Raw genomic sequence first — 17,788 nt, forward strand, 5'->3', positions numbered from 1 at the left:
AGAGACAGCATGAATGGGGAAGGGGCAGAGAGAGAGGGAGACACAGAATCTGAGGCAGGCTCCAGGCTCTGAGCTGTCGGCACAGTGTTTCACTCTTTTTTATAGTTGTCTAGTATTCCATAGAACATTCTGTTGGATATGCTAAAATTGTGTAATCACTGTCATTGATGGATGTGTTGGTTGTTCCCAATTCTCTGCTATTATAAATACAAATGCAGGGAACATCCTTGTCCACATATCTTGATAAAATTTCATAAACATAGATGTTCCCAGTGGTGGGGTCTCAAAGGGTATGTGCATTTTTTTTGTGCTTGAATTTTCAAGGTAGACAATAAAAAATGCTTATACAGTTTGTACGTGGGGAAATATTTTTTAAAATATAGATTTTCTGGGCCCCACCCCAGATCTACTAAGTATACAATTTCCGGGGGTAGTATTTGAGAATCTCTATTTAATTTCAAGGTGATTCTGATGCAGCTGGCTCCCTGACCAGCACGGAAGAAGCCCTGCTTCAAGGAGAAGGAGAATTTGCCCAAGCACTGAGTTCTGGTGGTCAGTCAGCTGTAGTAAAAGCTGCACACCAAAAGGTGAAGCTGCGAGTAGGGACCTCCGGGCAGTGGAGCAAACCTGTTGGCACATTGTGCTGCTGCCCAGAAGGCCGATTTGCAGGAGAAAAGTTTTTGAACTCTTGCCTCGTTTGGGGTCCCTGATCAGAAACCATAAGAAGTGGGCCCAGGACCTGTTTCTTTAGCTCCTGTTCACTCTGGCGGGTTAGCACTCAATGGTATTTGTCTGACTTAACCCCAGTTCTGCCTGGTTTTGTACTCAAAGAGTCCTTTTGTCTCAGTAAGCCCAAGCTTTTCCAAGTCAGGTTGACTTAGAAATTCTGGTTCTGGAGAGCCCGCTGAACACTATGCCTGGGAAACTGGAAGCAAACACCCATTTGGCATTTGCCCACATGCCTGGAAGAGAGTTGTTGTAACACTCCAGAATCCTCCATTGAAGGAAAGGGGACTTTTTCATTCCTTTTTTTTTTTTTTTTTGACCTCAGTATTCTCTGGCCGCAAGCTGATGTCCATATAGATTTCTCCCTTCCCTCATCTAGGAAGTCCTTTGTTCCTGGGCAGAAACCCAGTATGCTTCTGGGAGAAGTTGCTGGAACTCTTGGGTTCCAGTTGAAAGTTTATCAGACCAAGTTATGGTCACCATGTCATTTGGCTCCACTCCCTCTTAGAAAGTCTGATCTTTAGTTCTAGAAAAACTTAGACCACTGACAACTTCACAGATAGAGCTACGCTCATTGCAAGAGTCCGTTCAGGTTAAGCTTTTCATTCAAGCAGTCATCTCAGTTAGTGTTGACCAAGGCCAGGTTGGTGAGTCTTGGTGCAGCAGGCTGCATGTTTCCTCTGATCAGAATGAGGTGGTAAATGTAGTTGGGGCTGGGGCTGGGGCGGCGCTGGTTGGGGTGGGAACAGTGGTTTGTTTTTACTTGGCTGTTGGATCAGCGGGTTTTGATTTTGTTGTTAGAATATATGCTTTTCTGAGGTTTGTATGTACTAACCATCACCCTTTCCCACTCACAGAATGTCACATTAAAGCCCAGGCAAATTCTACTCTTTCTGTTCATCTGTGTAGGGAACTCTCAACTTTGGTGGGATCAGGGTGGGCAACGGACCGACAGAGGAGGATGCTGAGATTATTCAGCATGACCAGCTCTCCACCCATTCAGAGGACGCAGAAGAGGTAAGATCCAGTGGCGTGGGCTTCCTCTCCTTCTACTGTGGGTCAGCCCTAGGCTTATGTGCATAGGAGGCCTCCCTACAGTCTTCTTAGAAAATGAAAATACTAATACTAATGATCAGCCTGCCTTCTGGGCCTCTTAGGGCACCACAGCTTTTTCCAGTGGGCCTGCTCTGAACTCTAGGTGTCACCGGCAGCGCCCATAGCAGTTTTGCTTCATGGTCCGAACTTGAATTCCGAGTTGCCTGCAGTATTCTGCGCGCAAATCTCAATTACTAACTGTGCTCCTGGGGACCGAGGGCAGCGGAGGCCCCGGCTTCCCAGGTCTTATTACCAGAAACACAGGCCCTTTAGGGCAGCCTCTTCATCCCTTGCCCCTTCCAGGAATGGTTCCAGTTGGAACTGTAATCGCTGGTCCTTTTAAAGTCTTGTCCCATGAATCTGCTCTCTGTGGCAGATACATTATTTGAGCTTTTGAAAAATGTTATTTGCCTACTTTTTACAGGGAGGGTGAAAAGCAGTAAGGTCAAATTAGACTTTTCCTTAAACCACCACCTCCAAGCTGCTTTTTAAAAATCCGGTCTGCTTGCCTTGACCCCTCATGCCACAGAACCTGTGAACTTGTGAATGTCATCTATTTGTTATATTCTTTTTTCCCCCTTGTTATGTTCTTTTTCAAGCAAATAGAATAGGAGTTGAGGACCCACGTGACTGAACTTTTCAGTCTAACCACTTCCACTGTGTGTATGACATTTGTAAAAAGGAATTGCAAGGGTTGGGGTGCCTTTAAAAAAATATGTATCTTCATGCTCTAAATCCTGCTGGTTTTGCTCTCTGTATGCTGAGCATGTCTGCCTCCAGCACGTTAGACCCATTTAACATTACCGGTCTTCCCCGAGAAACAGTCAGTAACCTTGTGCTTATGACTCGTGACCTTGTGTGGCATGGCTTCCCACTAAGTGTAAATTTGTGTTTTCAAGCCTACCGAGGACGAAGTGGTAAGAAACAAGCTGGCTTTGCCTTCATGTTTATCTGGGGCTTCTCTTCCCATCCTTGTGATCACTCTGCTGACCCTGCCGCAACCCTGGGGCCACACGTGACACCTGTGTGTCCTGCATCTCACTGGCCATTTCTAACCAGTCCGTGAACCTGTGTTCTGAGAACATCCGTCTCCATTAACTGCATCTCATGTCGGTCACCTCTGTCTTTGTTTCGTTGACTTTGCTGATCTAATACCTCTGAGAATGGCTTTGAAAGGAGCTACAAGTAATGTCTGCATTGGCATTCTTGAAGTGACCCCCTTGGGGGTCAAATCCCATTGGTCTTTGCCTTCCTGTCCTGTGATGTTATGTATGGTATGGTCGCTCTGCTGCTGGGAGTAGCTGTTTCCTCCTTGCTCCTCTGAGAGCTTGTGAGTAAAGCTCACCCTTCCTCCCTGTCTGAGATGCAGCCACCCTCTTCCTACTGTCCTCATCAGCTTGATGATGCTTGAAGTGAGAATTGCTGGGCCCTCGCTTGGGGTCAGTTGTACCTCCACTATGACCCAGGTGGGAGGGAGACAGCTTTCAAGAGGAGGCTTTGCCTCTCCGATACATCCCAGAAAAAACAATCCCAACTGCATGAAAGGAGTTCATATTAATACCAGGTAATAGAATCAAAGTTGGCTATTCAGGCCACATTTGGAGTAGAAGGCCTTTGAGCTCGGCAGTAATTCATTTAGCAATACACACATTTTGAATTGGGTGTTTTAAAGGCCTTGCTGCACTGTTTGCATCTTCCCCCAAAACTTTTCTCTAAAATATCTAGACCCATGAGCCCTTCCCTTTCCTGGCTCTCCTGGTCCTCTAAAGGGGCAGTGGGATGGGAATGGGAAAACCTTTGCTGATTCTGTGGAAAAAATAAAAAAATAAAAATAAAACAAAACAAAAAAAACCAGGCAGTGCTCGATCTTCCTGAAGGCTGGAGAGCCTCTTTTGCTGGCCTCCAGGAGCCTCTGGTTCCTTTGGACTGCTCATCTGTTCACAGTCAATGGTGGAGCTGCCTGGAAGGGCTGGCTGGGAGTGTGTTCCATGATAGTGAGGAGCCCAGCCCTCTCCTAGTAACACAACCTCCGGCAATACTGCTCTTCTAAGTGCCTTCCTAGTTGAGCACCCAATGCCATGGTCATTGTCAGAACAGTCCTCATTTGTAGCCATTCCCCAGGGGTGTTGGACATCCACACCAGATGGACTGTGATTTGGCCTCCCGAGTCTCTGGCCCCTCAGCTCCCTCAGGGGTTCAGCTTCCCATGGCTTCCTAAATAATGATGACATTTTATCAGGCACATGGGCAGTCTAGTTCTCCACAGCCAGATTTAGATCGGGTTAGAATTATCTAACCTAAAGATTTCAAACCTTTTTTTTTTTTTTCTTAATCCAGCCTGGAAGTTCTTCTAGAACTTCCCCTTTTTGCTTGGCTGTGAAAACCCATTTGCCCCATGGAGGCCATTATTCCTGCCTGCTAAAAGCAGCAACCCCTCTCCCTGGGGAGCACTCAGTCCAGTTGCAAAGCAGGGCCAGGCTAGTTGATTGTCTGGGAAATCTTTAAAGGCTGTAACCATTCAGCAGGGGTCAGTCGCCCCTCTCCCTATTGTGTCATCTCACCAGGTGTATTCATCCCACCCATCCATCCCCACACCCACGCACCCGCCCATCCATCTGTTCATTCATCCTGCCCACCCATCCATCTGTTCATTCTTTTATCCCACCCATTCATTCATTCACCCTCTATGTGTCAAGCACTCTGTTTGGTATACAGAAACTGCGAGAAGAAAAACATAGTCCTTGCCCTCAAGGAACTCCCAGACAAATTGAGGAAACAGTCTGGGTGACAGGTGGTGTGACTGAGGTGTGCCCAGGATGCTGTGGGAACACAGAAAGAGGGCACCTGACAGGTGCTGGGGTGGGAGTGGAGAAGAGGAGACCAGGAAATGATTCCCTAAGGAAATTGTTGCTAAGCTTAGTCTGGTCAAGCAGGAGTCTCTTTGGGAGGATGATGGGAATGCAGACCCATCGGTGTGTATAGTTATCTTAAAGACACGGGCCTGCGGACCCATCACATTTGGGGGATAAGCAAGTTCATAGCTTGGCTGGAGCTTAGGGCCAGGAGTTGGAGACCAGTGAGAGGTGAGCCTGGAGGTTGCAGAAACAAGCCGCAGTAAAGTGTTTGGATAACAAGGAGCCGTCAGGGGACCGTGAAGCCGGAAGTGTCACAACACATGTGCGTGGCTCTAATGGGGGTGTTATGGGAGGTAGTGGATTGGGGAGGGGTCACAGTCTGGAGGCATGGAGACCAGCTAGTCTGATAGCAGTCATGAAACAATTGGGAAGCCTCCAGTGAAGTGAGGCGTTTGCAGGGAGTTGGAAAGGGACGGACCAATAATGAGATTAAGGAAGAAAGAGCTACAGGTCCCAGGGCCTTAATGAGTGTAGGCAGTGAGAGTGAGTGAGGATTCAAGATGGACTTCCAGGCTTGGGTGCCTGGGGCCCTGGTGGTGACACTCCATCAAACGTGGGACGTGGAGTAGAAGTCGTGGTGGGGTCAGAGGAGAGCAGTTAATCAATCTGGGTGGCACTAGGAAGAGATATGTCACAGCCAGTTGGAAATGGGCAACACGGAGATGAAGGCGTCCATTTGGGAGTCCTAAGGACGGCCGTCAAAGCCCTGAGTGGCAGCGCTGCAGGAAAGGTGTAAGAGCTGAGGCTGACCCTCCAGCATTTAGGGAAGAACCAAGGAACACCCAGGGGATAGGAGGAAAACTGAGGGGAGGCGAGTGTCTTGAGAGGGAGGCGGAAAAGACGACGGTGGCAGAGACTGCAGAGGTTCAGTCAGGACACAGAAGGTCTGTTAGACCTCACAACTGGGAGGCAAGGGAGGGGGTGCCAGGAAGGTCAGGTGTGCAGGGCAGAGAGGGTGGAGGGCAGGGCGCAGGAGAGGAGTAGTGGATGGGCCCTGCAGGTGGAGTGGAGTGTAGACAGGGAGTCTACGGCGATTGCTCCTCAGTCACCGCTGACTCATGAGGCAGTGATAGGCTCCTAAGTGCCTGGCTGATGTCTCACTAAATCCTCACCTCAGCATCATTGTCCCTCATTGTATAGAAATGAAAACTTGCCCATGGTCTAGAAGAGAGGCTTTCTCCACGTTCTCCATTCTTGTGGGAAGAACTCCGGGTAGAGTAAAACTGCTGACAAGGGGCTGGCTCTGAGGAAGCCCGGCAGTCCCTACTTTCGTAGAGCTCTTAGGAGCAGACACCAGTGCCCCTCGGAGCCAGGACCCTTCCTTCCTCTGAGCATGGGTTCTGGGTGATGGCCAACAGTGGTGGGAGAGCTCTTAGCGGCGCTGTTGGGATTGAGGTAACTAGGATTATCTTAGTTTTCAGAGTAACTAGGAGGCTTGAAGAACCTACTGCAGAAGAAAAGCCCAGAAATACTCAGTGTAGATGGTCAGAGGTGAGGGAAACTGAGGTAGTCGCCCAAAGGTGGTGTGTTGGAGCTGGCCTCTCTCCCCACTGACCACACCCCTGAGGGCCTGGGCTGTTAGCACTTTACCAGCCAGCGCTCCTCCTCTCGTCCTGCAATTTCCCAAGACGTTTCTGGTGTCCTTTGGGAGTGGAGTCATGTGAGTCTTGAAAGAAATTGGTAAAAAATAGACTCTGACCTGAAGGCAAGGGGAGGCCCTGTGCTTCTGGGGTTCTAGGCTGGGCTGTGTGGGAGGAGCATGGGAAGAGCCCGCCTCCTGCTCTCTGGCGGCTACTGATAGCTCCACCTGGCCGCAGGAGAGGCCTGAAGTATGCCTGATGCTTCTAGAGCATACCAGTAATTCTTCCCTGGCTGTGCTTGGAGCGGACCTACAAATGAACTCCTGAAAGCTTGTTCTTCTACCCCTACCCCTTTACTCTGGAAACAGTTTTTATTTATTTATTTATTTATTTATTTATTTAAAAAAAAATTTTTTTTTTCAATGTTTATTTATTTTTGGGACAGAGAGAGACAGAGCATGAACGGGGGAGGGGCAGAGAGAGAGGGAGACACAGAATCGGAAACAGGCTCCAGGCTCTGAGCCATCAGCCCAGAGCCTGACGCGGGGCTCGAACTCACGGACCGCGAGATCGTGACCTGGCTGAAGTCGGACGCTTAACCGACTGCGCCACTCAGGCGCCCCTATTTATTTATTTTTAACATTTATTTATTTTTGAGAGAGAGAGAGCGTGAGTGGGGTCGGGGCAGAGAGAGAGACACACACACACACACACACAGAATACAAAGCAGGCTCCAGGCTCTGAGCTGTCAGCACAGAGCCCGACTCAGGGCTCAAACTCAAGAAACGTAAGATCATGACCTGAGCTGAAGTCGGACGCTCAATCGACTGAGCCACCCAGGTGCCCCACTCTGGAAACAATTTTTGATGTTGAAAGGAAAGCTGGGAGAAAGGGAGCGTGAGAAAAACAAATACGAAAAAACAATAGATGTTATGTTTGGTCTCAGTCAACTGTAGGATTTTGTGAAACTTTTGCCAGAATTTCCCTGTGTAATCTTTTCAGAAGTGGCAAAAGAAAAAGGAGGTTATCTTGTTCCCAATAGGTTATCGGAATAATGAGTGAAGTGGCTGTGGAGGCTTAGTCTTGCCTCAGCAGCTCCTGGCCTGTTGGCCGGTGGCTGAAGTGTAGCCTGGGAAGAGGCCGTTCTGCTCTCATGGCTCAGTTAGAGTAAAGCACTTCACTCGGGCGCCATAAAGAGGAAGTTGGCTGGAGCAGGCCCAGCAGCAGGGCCCTAAGAGTCCTGGGTCCAGACAGTCCATTTCTCTGAGTGCTCTTAACTCGGCATACATTCCACCCTTGGGCTTATAGCCTAGCGAGGTAAAGAGAAGAATCTCATTAAGATGTAGGTCATTAAAATGTAGCGTATTAAGGGAAATGGGGTATCCAGTTGGGGAGCTAAGCCAAGCAGGATTTCTGGGGACGGCTGAAGACACCACCTGAATTCTATGCTGGGATTCCTGTTCCGTGTAACTGTTAGTGCTCGGGCCCAGGCCCAAAGTGCCAGGTGACCATCACGTCCTTTCTGCACATCCCCTCCCAGCCTTATATCTTCTCTCTGGTTTTTCTCCCACGAACAGTTTGACTTTGGGGACACCATGGTCCACCAGGCCATCCACACCATCGAGTACTGCCTGGGCTGCATCTCCAACACCGCCTCTTACCTGCGGCTCTGGGCCCTCAGCCTCGCTCATGCACGTGAGTGTGTTTCTCCCAGATTGAAAATTAGGTTTTCCCCTTCTCTGGGCACTCTCTCAGATGCGGAGCTTAAATAGAGTGGAAATAACATAAAGGCGCTGGAATTATTCAGACTCCTGAGTCCCAGGAGAAAGATGTCCAGATGGGAGGACCAGCACTTTTGCCAGACTTAGCTATGCACGGTGGTCCTGCCCAGATTGCAGGAAGCCACGGTGCCGCAGACACTTCAGGAGAGGGATGACGGAGCAGAATGCAAGGCCCGCAGCACCTCTTGCCAAACTGAACCGGATGTCCTGTCTCTCCCCATTCCCCAGAGCTGTCTGAGGTGCTTTGGACCATGGTGATCCACATCGGCCTCAGCGTGAAGAGCTTGGCAGGAGGTTTGGCGCTGTTCTTCATTTTCGCCGCCTTTGCCACCCTGACCGTGGCCATCCTCCTGATCATGGAGGGCCTCTCGGCCTTCCTCCACGCGCTGCGGTTACACTGGTGAGGAACAGCGAGTTCGGGGGCTGCGGACGTGTCCTTGGCTGCACTGAGGGTGGCTTTACTCTTGTACAGAATCCAGAGACGCTAGGAAGTGTCTGCTTTCATTCACATCATTCTGCCCGATGGCCTGTGTCAGGAGTGAGCATCAGGAAGTGTCCCCACAAAAGCACAGCTCACCTTTCAGAGCCCCCCAAGGGACAATTCTCTGGTGGATGTTGTCAGATTCCTTCTCCCTTTAGCATTCTTCACTGCTCTTGAGTATGGCTTAAAAGACTAAGGTTGTTGGTTGGTTTGGTTGTGTGTTGTTTTTTTTTTCCCCTTTGGCATAAACTTTCTCCTGTCTTCAGAGCGATGCAAGCAACTCTGGAGTAGATTCGCAGTCCAGGAAAGTGCTAGAGCACACTGTACCCCAGTTTTGTCCCCCTCGTTCTGTCATTGTGCCAGTGTCTTTGGGGCAGACCCCTAGCAGTTGACATAGGTAGGGGGATTCCTGGTTCCATAATGTGGAGCTCAGTTCACTGAAGCAGCACCTTCACAAGGGCAGGTTTGGGATTTGTTTGTTTTCTTTAATGTAGTTTGTGGCTCTTAATGGCTCTGCACAGAGAGAGCCAGCTCAGCCCCAGGGAGTAGGAGAGCTGGCGTCTGGTCCAGGCAGTGACCCTGTGACCTCAAGTTAGCGTTGCCAGATTTAGTGAATAAAATTCCAGGACACCCAGTTAAGTTTGAGTTTCAGATACACAATGAATTTGCATTGGGACATGGATATGGGACATATTCGTGTTAAAAACTAGGCATCCGGTACTTTATCTGGCTTCCCTACCCTAAGCTCTGGAAGCTCTGGACCCTCTCCCTAGAAAAACATCCCCCACAGCAGTTTTACCCATTTAGGGGGTCACAAACTCACTGGCCCTACATTAGGACCCGTAGACGAGACGGTCTGTGTGGTGCTAGTGATCTCAAGCTCAGACAGGGCGTGGAAGGTTTCGTGACATCAGTTTTCTAAACCTGAACCCAAGGATCGTCTTCCCCAACCCCCTTTTCTTTGACTTTTCTCCTGACTTGGTTATGCTGAGCCCCCTAAAAAATCCCTGTTTGCTGTTGTAAATGACAGAGGGGACTGGGAGGCATGTAAGGACAGGCCGTAGCTGGGACTTACCCTTCTCTCAAAAGCTCCTTTTAAAGAACCCGTCCTGCTACGTCGGTCAATATTCTTTCTCTGGCTGGCTTTCCTCCTCCTTGCCGCCCTCCTCCCCACCCAGCTGTTGTTTATTTACTGTCCAACCAGGAGGTTAGGAGCGCTGTGTGGCTCAGGCTGCTGGCACGCTACCCTGTTCTCAGCTTATCAGCGTTCTCTCCCCAGCACACTTCCTCAGCTGCTCGGTATGAGGGAATGTCTGTGTAACCAGCCTGTGGTGACTCACTGTTTCTTCCTTCCTTTCCCGGTCACTTCTCTGTCTCCTGAGCCCTGGGCTTGAGGGGCCAGTCACTACCCCACCTGAATTCCAGCCCAAGTGGGGAGGCTGTTGCCTCCTCCCTGGGCGGGCTGGGGAGCAGTCAAGGTGCTGGGTCAGAACCGTCTAAGCAGCGAGCTGAGCATACCCCAGGGCGAGGAAGGTCACCTGAGCTTGGGGCTACTTTCCAGAGTGAGCTGAGGCAGCTTGGGAGGTCATGTTTTGTTGCCAGAAGGATTATTTCTTCCTCGGGCTCACCTGTGGCCTTCAGGTGACGGTGTCTTCTCATGTCCTCACCAGTGAGCCCAAAGACCTGATGAGTGACAAGAGAGCAGACTTCATTCAGAATTAGGCGCCACTGGGTTTGAATTCCAGCTCTGCTGGATCTGGCTGGGTGACCCTGAGGAGAGAGAGCACTTACCTCCCTGAACTTCAGTTTCTCTCATATGCAGAGAGGAGGGCATCCATGTAACATGGTTGCCATGATAATTATGAAATTAATGCATATACCAAGCGACTGTCACTGTGCCCAGACACATCGTAAACTGGTGTTCAAGTGCGGGTCACAGCCACCCTGCTTAAAAGTGGGGTGCCCTGTGGGGAGGGCATCTTGGCTGTGGTCCCTTCTAAAGAAACTGCATTAAGTCTGTTGAGAGAGAGGGGACACCCCAGGGGGAGGCACATCTGAATGCCTGTAGTTTTCAAGAACAGGCTCATCAACAAACTTGTAGGTTTGTTTGTTTGGGTAGTGGAAGGATCGCATAGAGGAGGAAAAAAACCAAACAGCAAAACTCCTTTATAGAGCTTTCAGAATCCCATCGTTGGAAGCTTATTTGGAGAATCGCCCTTAGTGAGGGGGGGTGAGTGACCCGGGTGCTCATGCTCCCCCTTCTGGCCAAATGAGGATGTGCTGCAAGGATTCCCAGGTCTTCTAGTCCACCAGGACTGCAGGAATTCTGAGTTGTGGCCATCTTGTGAGACGGGACAGCTGGTCCTGCTGCAAGTGGCTGCAGGGACATTGCTGCTATTTTTCCTGGTGTCTGGCCTGGGCATCTTCCAGCCTGTCACTTTACTCCTGGTTGTCAGCTGGGGTTTCCTGATTCTGATGTAAGGGCTACCCATCTTACAGGTTTGGATGTCTTCAGTGAGGACAAGAAAAACAACATCTGCTTTGGTAACAAACAGAATCTCACTAGTGAGATTCATGTAGGGTCCTTAGGTGGTGGGTGATATATTTGAAAACATTAGTGAACAGGTTACTTTACCAACCAAATTCTGTTGCCTTCTGTGTTACACGTCTATTTTTGCCTACTATAATTAGCTGTCTTTTCTTTCTCAGAAAAGGCAAAGGTAGGGAATATGATTTGTAGTTGCAACTGTGGACACCAAACTGACTTTAGTAGAAAGACTGTTGCTCCATGGCCTACCTTCAGGAACCTAATCCCTTCTTATCTAGCAAATTCCACATATGTATAGATGTGCACACTTGCACACTCACAGATTGGTTGAAGGCCAAAGGAAAATGGGGACCAAATTGCTGTAAGGAATGTAGTGGGGCCACAGCAGGACACCATGGGATGGTTGCAGGAATGGCTGGCCCAGGAGAAGTAGGAACGCCTGAAGTAGAGTTCCTGGCTGCCATTATTGCCTTGACATTTGGGCCATCAGACAGATATGTGTGCCAGGCCCCGGACTACTCAGAGAGTGGCAGAAAGGGCCAGTGAAGCGGCTCAGCCCAGAATCCTCTTTCTAAAACTGCTTCCTTTCAGCCACAACCCTGCCAGGAAAGGGAGGAGGCCCAGGACTCCTTTCTCCTTCCCTCACTCAAGGAAACAAGGTTTCCTGTTACATAGCAGGAATGAATGCTCTGTGGACTCCCACTTACCCTTCTGGGTCACTGGGTGGCCTTTGCCAGGTCCTGGAGCTGGAAGGGGTGACACAGAAACCCTTCCGACTTCCTGAGGCCCTCCTCCCAACTGTGGAATTCTAGAGGTACGTTTCAGTGACTTGGGGCCCTGGAGGCTCCCTGAGTAGTATAACAGGCCCTTAAAATAGGAGGGACCTGCAGGACAGCCAGCAAGGCCCTGTGGGCCCCAGCGCAAAGAACTTTGTGTTTGTACTTTCTCAGGAAGCACACATTTCCCTGGTTGGGAGGGAGAAGAGGGCGGGGAGCCCGACAGGGAGATTGCTTTCCAGCTTTGTTCTGGGAGGATGGGGTGAGCGAGGCTGAGCAGGGAGGTGATGTCAAGCTGACCCCGAGATGCCCAAGATGGCCCTGGACACGTGCCCCCCTTCCTACCCACTGGGCCCCATGGATAGATGAGGCGCACAGAGGAATGGCAAGAGAAGGATGGTGATCCCATGGGCATCTGAAAATTTTTGACGCTTCTACTTCATTCGGCCAGTTTGGAATTTGAATTGTTTGTGTGATTAGCCAGCCAGGGGATCTCCTCATAGACCCTAAGGTGACTTACCCACCATCTGGCTACATATTGTTGAATGCAAATGGGATGTGAGGCTGTTTTTAGCTGTTCAGAAATGCCCTTCCCATATGCAAACAGCCTACCCAGCACGAAGCATTTGAAGCATTTGGGCCCAGCAGCAGCGGGTGAGAAGTGGGAACCGACCTAATTCCCACAACAGAGGCCTGAGTGGCTGTAGCTCGTAGGACTTCTCTGGGTGTTAGGATATGGGGACGAGTCCAGATCCTGGTTTGGAATCGCTCTTGCCGGGAATCCTGGGACTGACTTCAGTTTGAAGCCCCCTCCCCCAGATCCTTTTTCCCTGAGGGGCTTGGCCCAGGGAACTCTCCAGAGTCCAGGAGGCTTGGGGACCTGGGCCCAGCCTGTGGAATGTGGGGCTGGGAGGAGAAGGCTGCCTGTTCTTACACCCACGCAGAAAATTCTATTCACCTCTTGTCCCCAGGGGGTGGAGCTGGCAGCTCCAGTGTTCTCAGCCAGCACCCCAGGGCTGACGGGGCCTCTGAGGACCTCTGCTTGCAGACAGCCCTTACAACGTGCAGGCACCCCACCCCTACCCCCACCCCTGGTTTGGAGGCAGGATGAAGCCCTGCCCTGCACCAGAGCCCTTGCCTGAAGCCCGCCCCCGCCCCCAGCTCTGCCTGTCCTTGTGGGGGCTCTGGTGCCCCCAGGGGCACACTGCACTGAGTGGAAACTATTCCTCAGGGCAGCTCTCCTTGGCTTTTTTGTCCTCTGAATCATGCATTTTTCTGCCCATATTTGGTGGTGATTTGGTTGCTGGGCAGCCATCCAGGGAGTGTGCAGGGGGAAGCACGGGCTGAGCCTGGCTCTGCTGCCGGGAGCGCGGTCTTCCTGCCCCTCAGAGTTTGAAGGGGCCCCAGGGAGACCATTGGGGATGGATCCTGAGCTGCCTGGGAAGGGAGGTGAAGCTCTGCTTTTCCTTTCAGCCCCTGGGAGAAGAATTCATTCTCAGATGTTTTTGTAGTTGGAGAATATTTTGGCCATTGCTTGGAGAAGACTTCCCCTCCTGATTCCCCCCCCCCCCCTTTCCTGGGAATTTCCTCCTCTAAAGCGCCCATCGCCCAGCGTTTACTCGCAACCCTCCCTTCTCCTTCCTCCAGCAAGAAAAGAAACAAACAAGGGTGCTTGCCAGAGCTCCTGCCGCCCAGGGGCTTCTCAGAGAGGTCTACTGGGAGCCCCTGCCAAGGAAGGGGGTGTTTAGGGGACACTTCTTCGTTGTCGTTAGAGACCCAAGCCAATCATTTAGCACATGGCTAGACAGAGTTTTGCAGAAACACTCTTGCTCAGTAGGAAAGAGCAAGAATTGAGGACAAACCAGTGTGGAGATGTTCTGCACTCTCGCCCAGGGCAGGTTTGGGGCAGGCCCTGGCTGCAGAAGTGGGGCCTGTGTGCACGGTGGGAAGCGGGCGGGGGCCAGGGCTTGGTGGGCGGCCGAAGGCTGAGCTCAGCTAGGAGAATGAGGGGAGGAGCATCAGAGCATCTTTCTAGCCCAACTGTGAAATCCCAAAAGGATTTTGTGGAATGACGACTTTCTTTTTCCCTTTCCCCAGGGTCGAGTTCCAGAATAAATTCTACAGCGGAACCGGTTTCAAGTTCCTACCCTTCTCCTTTGAGCACATTCGGGAAGGGAAGTTTGACGAGTGAGCCCCATGGAGGGCTGTGTACCACAGGCCACCCCCCCCCCGCCCCCCGTCCCTCCACAGCTGTTAGCTCTGCTCCTCTCGCCTGTCGGTTGTGATCCCTGGGTATGGGGGCATTTGTGTCATCCCAGCCACCCTCCCATCTGTGAGTCATTTAGATAGATCCAGCCCTCCCTGGGTCCCCCACCGCCACCAACTTCCTGTGTAGTATAGTGATTTTCTAGAGAGAAGCTGGGCTCTGGCTGTCACTCACACCTACTGGGCACCGGCCTCGCCCTCCCAGCCTCTGCCTCTCCTCTGTCCCCTGGTGGTGAGCAAGTTTGCATTTTACGTGTGAGCCCAAAGCCCATGGAAGAAGCACCTTTCACATCCACACTCAGACTTTGAGCCTCCTGTTCCTGCCACTCTAGTCACTGGTTGGGGGTAGGGGTGCTCTTGAACATACCCCACTCTTGGGTTAGCAGGGGCGGGTCCAGGAAGAGGGCACTTCTGTTCTCTGCCTATCCCTCTGGCCTTCAGAGCAGTTGTTAATCGGGAATTTAGCTGGACCCAGCTGTGCCGTCGTGCATGGCTTCTCCCTGTCACTCCCAAGAGTCCCAGGGTATACCCAACACTACCTCCCTAACCCGCACCCTCTCCTCCTCTTTCCCAGAATCCCCTCCTTCCCCCTGCTCCTGTTTGTACCCGGTGTAACAGCACAGCAGGGAGTGACCCAAACAGAGGTCCTGGCTGCCTGCTGTGGTTGGCTGCTGCTTCTCAGGCCAAGTGCGGGCCCTGCCACAAGCATGCCCTCCGGGCACACGGTTCAGACAGAGACTATTTCTGGGTGCAGACCCCACAACCTTTCCCCACCCCTAATCGTGAGTCTCGAGGGCAAGACTGTAGTCATCAGAGGTGGTTCTGCCTACGGACCTGCCTTGCTCTGCCCTCCACTGCCCCTCCCCACTTCCACTGGGGTCCCAAGTCAAGGGAGTGGGGTCCTGGGCAGGGAAGGTCAGTGCCATTTACAGTTTGCTGATTGGAGGCGACCGCCAGGGCCACAGTACACCTGGTTGTGAGAGCCCTGCCCTGTGGGCTGATGGTGAGCACCCCCAAGGGCCACCTCTCCTGTCCCCCCCATGCCAGGCTGTGGCTCTCAGGGCCTTGTAATCATGTGTTGGCACAGCAGCCCGGGCTGCTTCAGCCAAATCGAACCCCGTGGCCCTCAGTGGTCGAGATAATCCCCTGAATTGGCCAGGCCCCTGCCCTCCTCCTACCCTGGCTTTTCTGAGTTACTTAGAGCTGCTCACGACTCTCCTGGGCATGGGTCACCCACCCCCACTTCACCATGTGCTGGCCAGTGTGACCTGCCCCGACTTTGTGCAGATTCCCTCCCCTCCGGGCTGGTGGTTTACATGATGCCCTTTGCTCTGTTTACAGCAGGGTTTGCCTCAGAGCTCTTTGTCCGGAACCCTGCCGGAGGCCCTTCTGTTCACACGTTCCCGTGCTGAATAAAGTGTGTTTGACTCTACCAGGGAGGCTGTCTGTCCCTGTGCCCCGTGTTGCACGCCCCTGCCCCTCCTCCAGCGTGTCTGCTTTCCTGTGATCAGAGGCCACAGCTGCAGTGGCCCGGCCGGGCCGTTTGTGAAATTGTCACCTCTCAGGTTTCCCAGGCGCGTTCCCCCCCCCTCGATCCCAGCAGCTTTGCAGATCCTGCCTTCGGTGGGGAAGGGACTTGAGGGGATCATCCTCACCCCCCCTTTCCCACACTACCCACCCAGACAGCGGGGGAAGGGGGAGCCTGGACATCTGCCCGCCCTCCTCTCCCTCTACTCCAAGTGTGCTTTCCAGGACTCAGTAGCCTGGCTATCTTGAGCCCTGATGCCCTTGGCCTTGGTGTGAGTGGAAGCTCAGCGTCGTGTTCCTCCAGGCAGCGGGCGAATGTGAGGTGCAGAGGCAGGCAGGCAGCTGAAGAGCCAGCAGGCGGGGTGGGCTGGGAGGGTGCTGGCTCCCTCCTAACTGCGATGTAAGGCACCCACATTCTCGCTCGCCCTCCCTCTCCATGCCTCCTGGGGCCTCCAGGACAGGGCTGCACGGGAACGTGGACAGCGGGCCGACAACTGCTGCCCCAGGAGGGGTGAGCAGGGGCAGGAACACCCTTTCGTGTTCCTTATCTCCCCCACCCCCATCTTCGAACCCTCTCTTCCCCGAAAGGCCACCTGCCCCAGAATAGGCTCTTGGGTGCATCACCCCCCGCTGGCTCCTTGTGCGAACAGTCCAGGATGAGTTTTTTAGCCTCTGCTCTATTACTGACTCAAAAGGGAGGCTTACTAAGAATAGATATTTGGAATCAATGGCATAGAATTGAATTCAGAGTCCAGAAATCAGCCCTGTTTATGGCCGATCAATTTTCCACACAGGGGCCAAGACAATACAGTGTGGAAAGAACGGTCTGCAACAAGTGTTTGTACAACTGGGTATCCACGTGCAAAAGAACAACTTTGGCCTGGAGCCCTCGCACTACGTATGTAGGTTAACTCAAAGTGGGTCATAGACCTAAATGTAAGGGTTAAAACTAAAATTCCTAGGGGAGATTAAAGGAAAATGTCTTCATGACCATAAGTTAGGCGATGATTTTTAGTAGACCCCGAAAGCAAACAGATAAAAAGAAGATATGGGCTTTGGTCTGACAAGCTTTTGTGCTTTAAGGGACAGAACCCCGACAACCCTCACGCTGGGAGAAACTGTAAGTCCTATCTAATAAAGGATGTGTATCTAGAATTACAATTCAGTCAAAAAGACAAATACCTTCATTTAAAAGGTTTAAAAAAAAAATTAGGGGCCCCTGGCTGACTCAGTGGGAAGAGCATGCGACTCTTGATCTCGGAGTCATGAGTTCCAGCCCCACGTTGGGTGTAGAGATTACTTAAAAATAAAATCTTAGGGGCGCCTGGGTGGCTTAGTTAAGCATCCGACTCTTGATTTGGGTGATTTTGGCTCAGGTCATGATCTCGCAGATTCGAGAGTTTGCGCATCAGGCTCTGCGCTGACAGCGAGGAGCCTGCTTGGGATTCCCCCTCTCTTCTGCGCCTCCCCCACTTGCGCTCTCTATCTCTCAACATAAATAAATTTAAAATAAAATCTTACAAAATAAAAGGTAAAAAAATACTCCTTGATTTAAAAAATGAAAGGATTCGAAAAGGCATTTCTAGGAAGAAAAACACGAGTAAGCAATGAGCCCGGGGAATGACACTCGGCATCATTAGGGAACCACGGGTCAACCACAAGGGGATCTGCCACATCAAACCTGCCATGAAAGGCGGTAACAAGGAAGGGACAGTTACAAGTGCAAATGGTGCAGCTCCTTCGGAAAGCGGTCTGGCGGTTCCTCAAAATGTTAAACATAGAATTAACCTACGACCCAGCAACTCGGTTTCTACATCTCCAGCCAAGAAAAATGGAAAAAAAAAGAATGTGCTCAAACTCGGGCACAAGTGTGCATCGTGGCACCGTTCATTCCTCCAAGATGGAAACAACCCAGATGTCCGTCAGCTGGTGAATGGACGAACAGAAAGTGGTGCGTCCATACAAAAGGTGCTCTTCCACAGTGAAAGGAACGGAGAACTGACACGGGCTGCAGCACGGATGAACCTCAAGAGCGTTATGCTGAGAAGCCAGACACAAGACCACATATTGGGTGATTTCGTTTGTGTGAAATGT

At 51.5% G+C, this 17,788-nt stretch overlaps 1 protein-coding gene across 6 annotated transcripts in view; it reads left to right on the plus strand.

Annotated features, from left to right (window-relative positions):
• The window catches only part of ATP6V0A1 (ATPase H+ transporting V0 subunit a1), a 57,767-nt gene extending 43,492 nt beyond the window's left edge, over window positions 1–14,275 (plus strand). For 2 of the 6 annotated variants that reach the window (XM_047093509.1, XM_047093510.1), the window contains exons 18-21: window positions 1,636–1,743; window positions 7,894–8,011; window positions 8,326–8,497; window positions 14,000–14,275. In XM_047093509.1, coding sequence (XP_046949465.1) covers window positions 1,636–1,743; window positions 7,894–8,011; window positions 8,326–8,497; window positions 14,000–14,093 — 492 coding nt within the window. In that variant the 3' untranslated portion in view covers window positions 14,094–14,275. Of the gene's footprint in view, window positions 1–1,583; window positions 1,744–7,893; window positions 8,012–8,325; window positions 8,498–13,999 lie in introns of those variants that run through there. The other 4 variants (XM_047093511.1, XM_047093512.1, XM_047093515.1 and 1 more) reach the window with 3 other exon arrangements.
• The last annotated feature ends 3,513 nt before the right edge of the window (window positions 14,276–17,788 follow it).

Source organism: Lynx rufus, unplaced genomic scaffold, assembly GCF_022079265.1.
Source record: "Lynx rufus isolate CCGP_SWC_20201006 ecotype Redwood Valley unplaced genomic scaffold, mLynRuf1.p SCAF_34, whole genome shotgun sequence".
Classification (NCBI taxonomy): domain Eukaryota; kingdom Metazoa; phylum Chordata; class Mammalia; order Carnivora; family Felidae; genus Lynx; species Lynx rufus.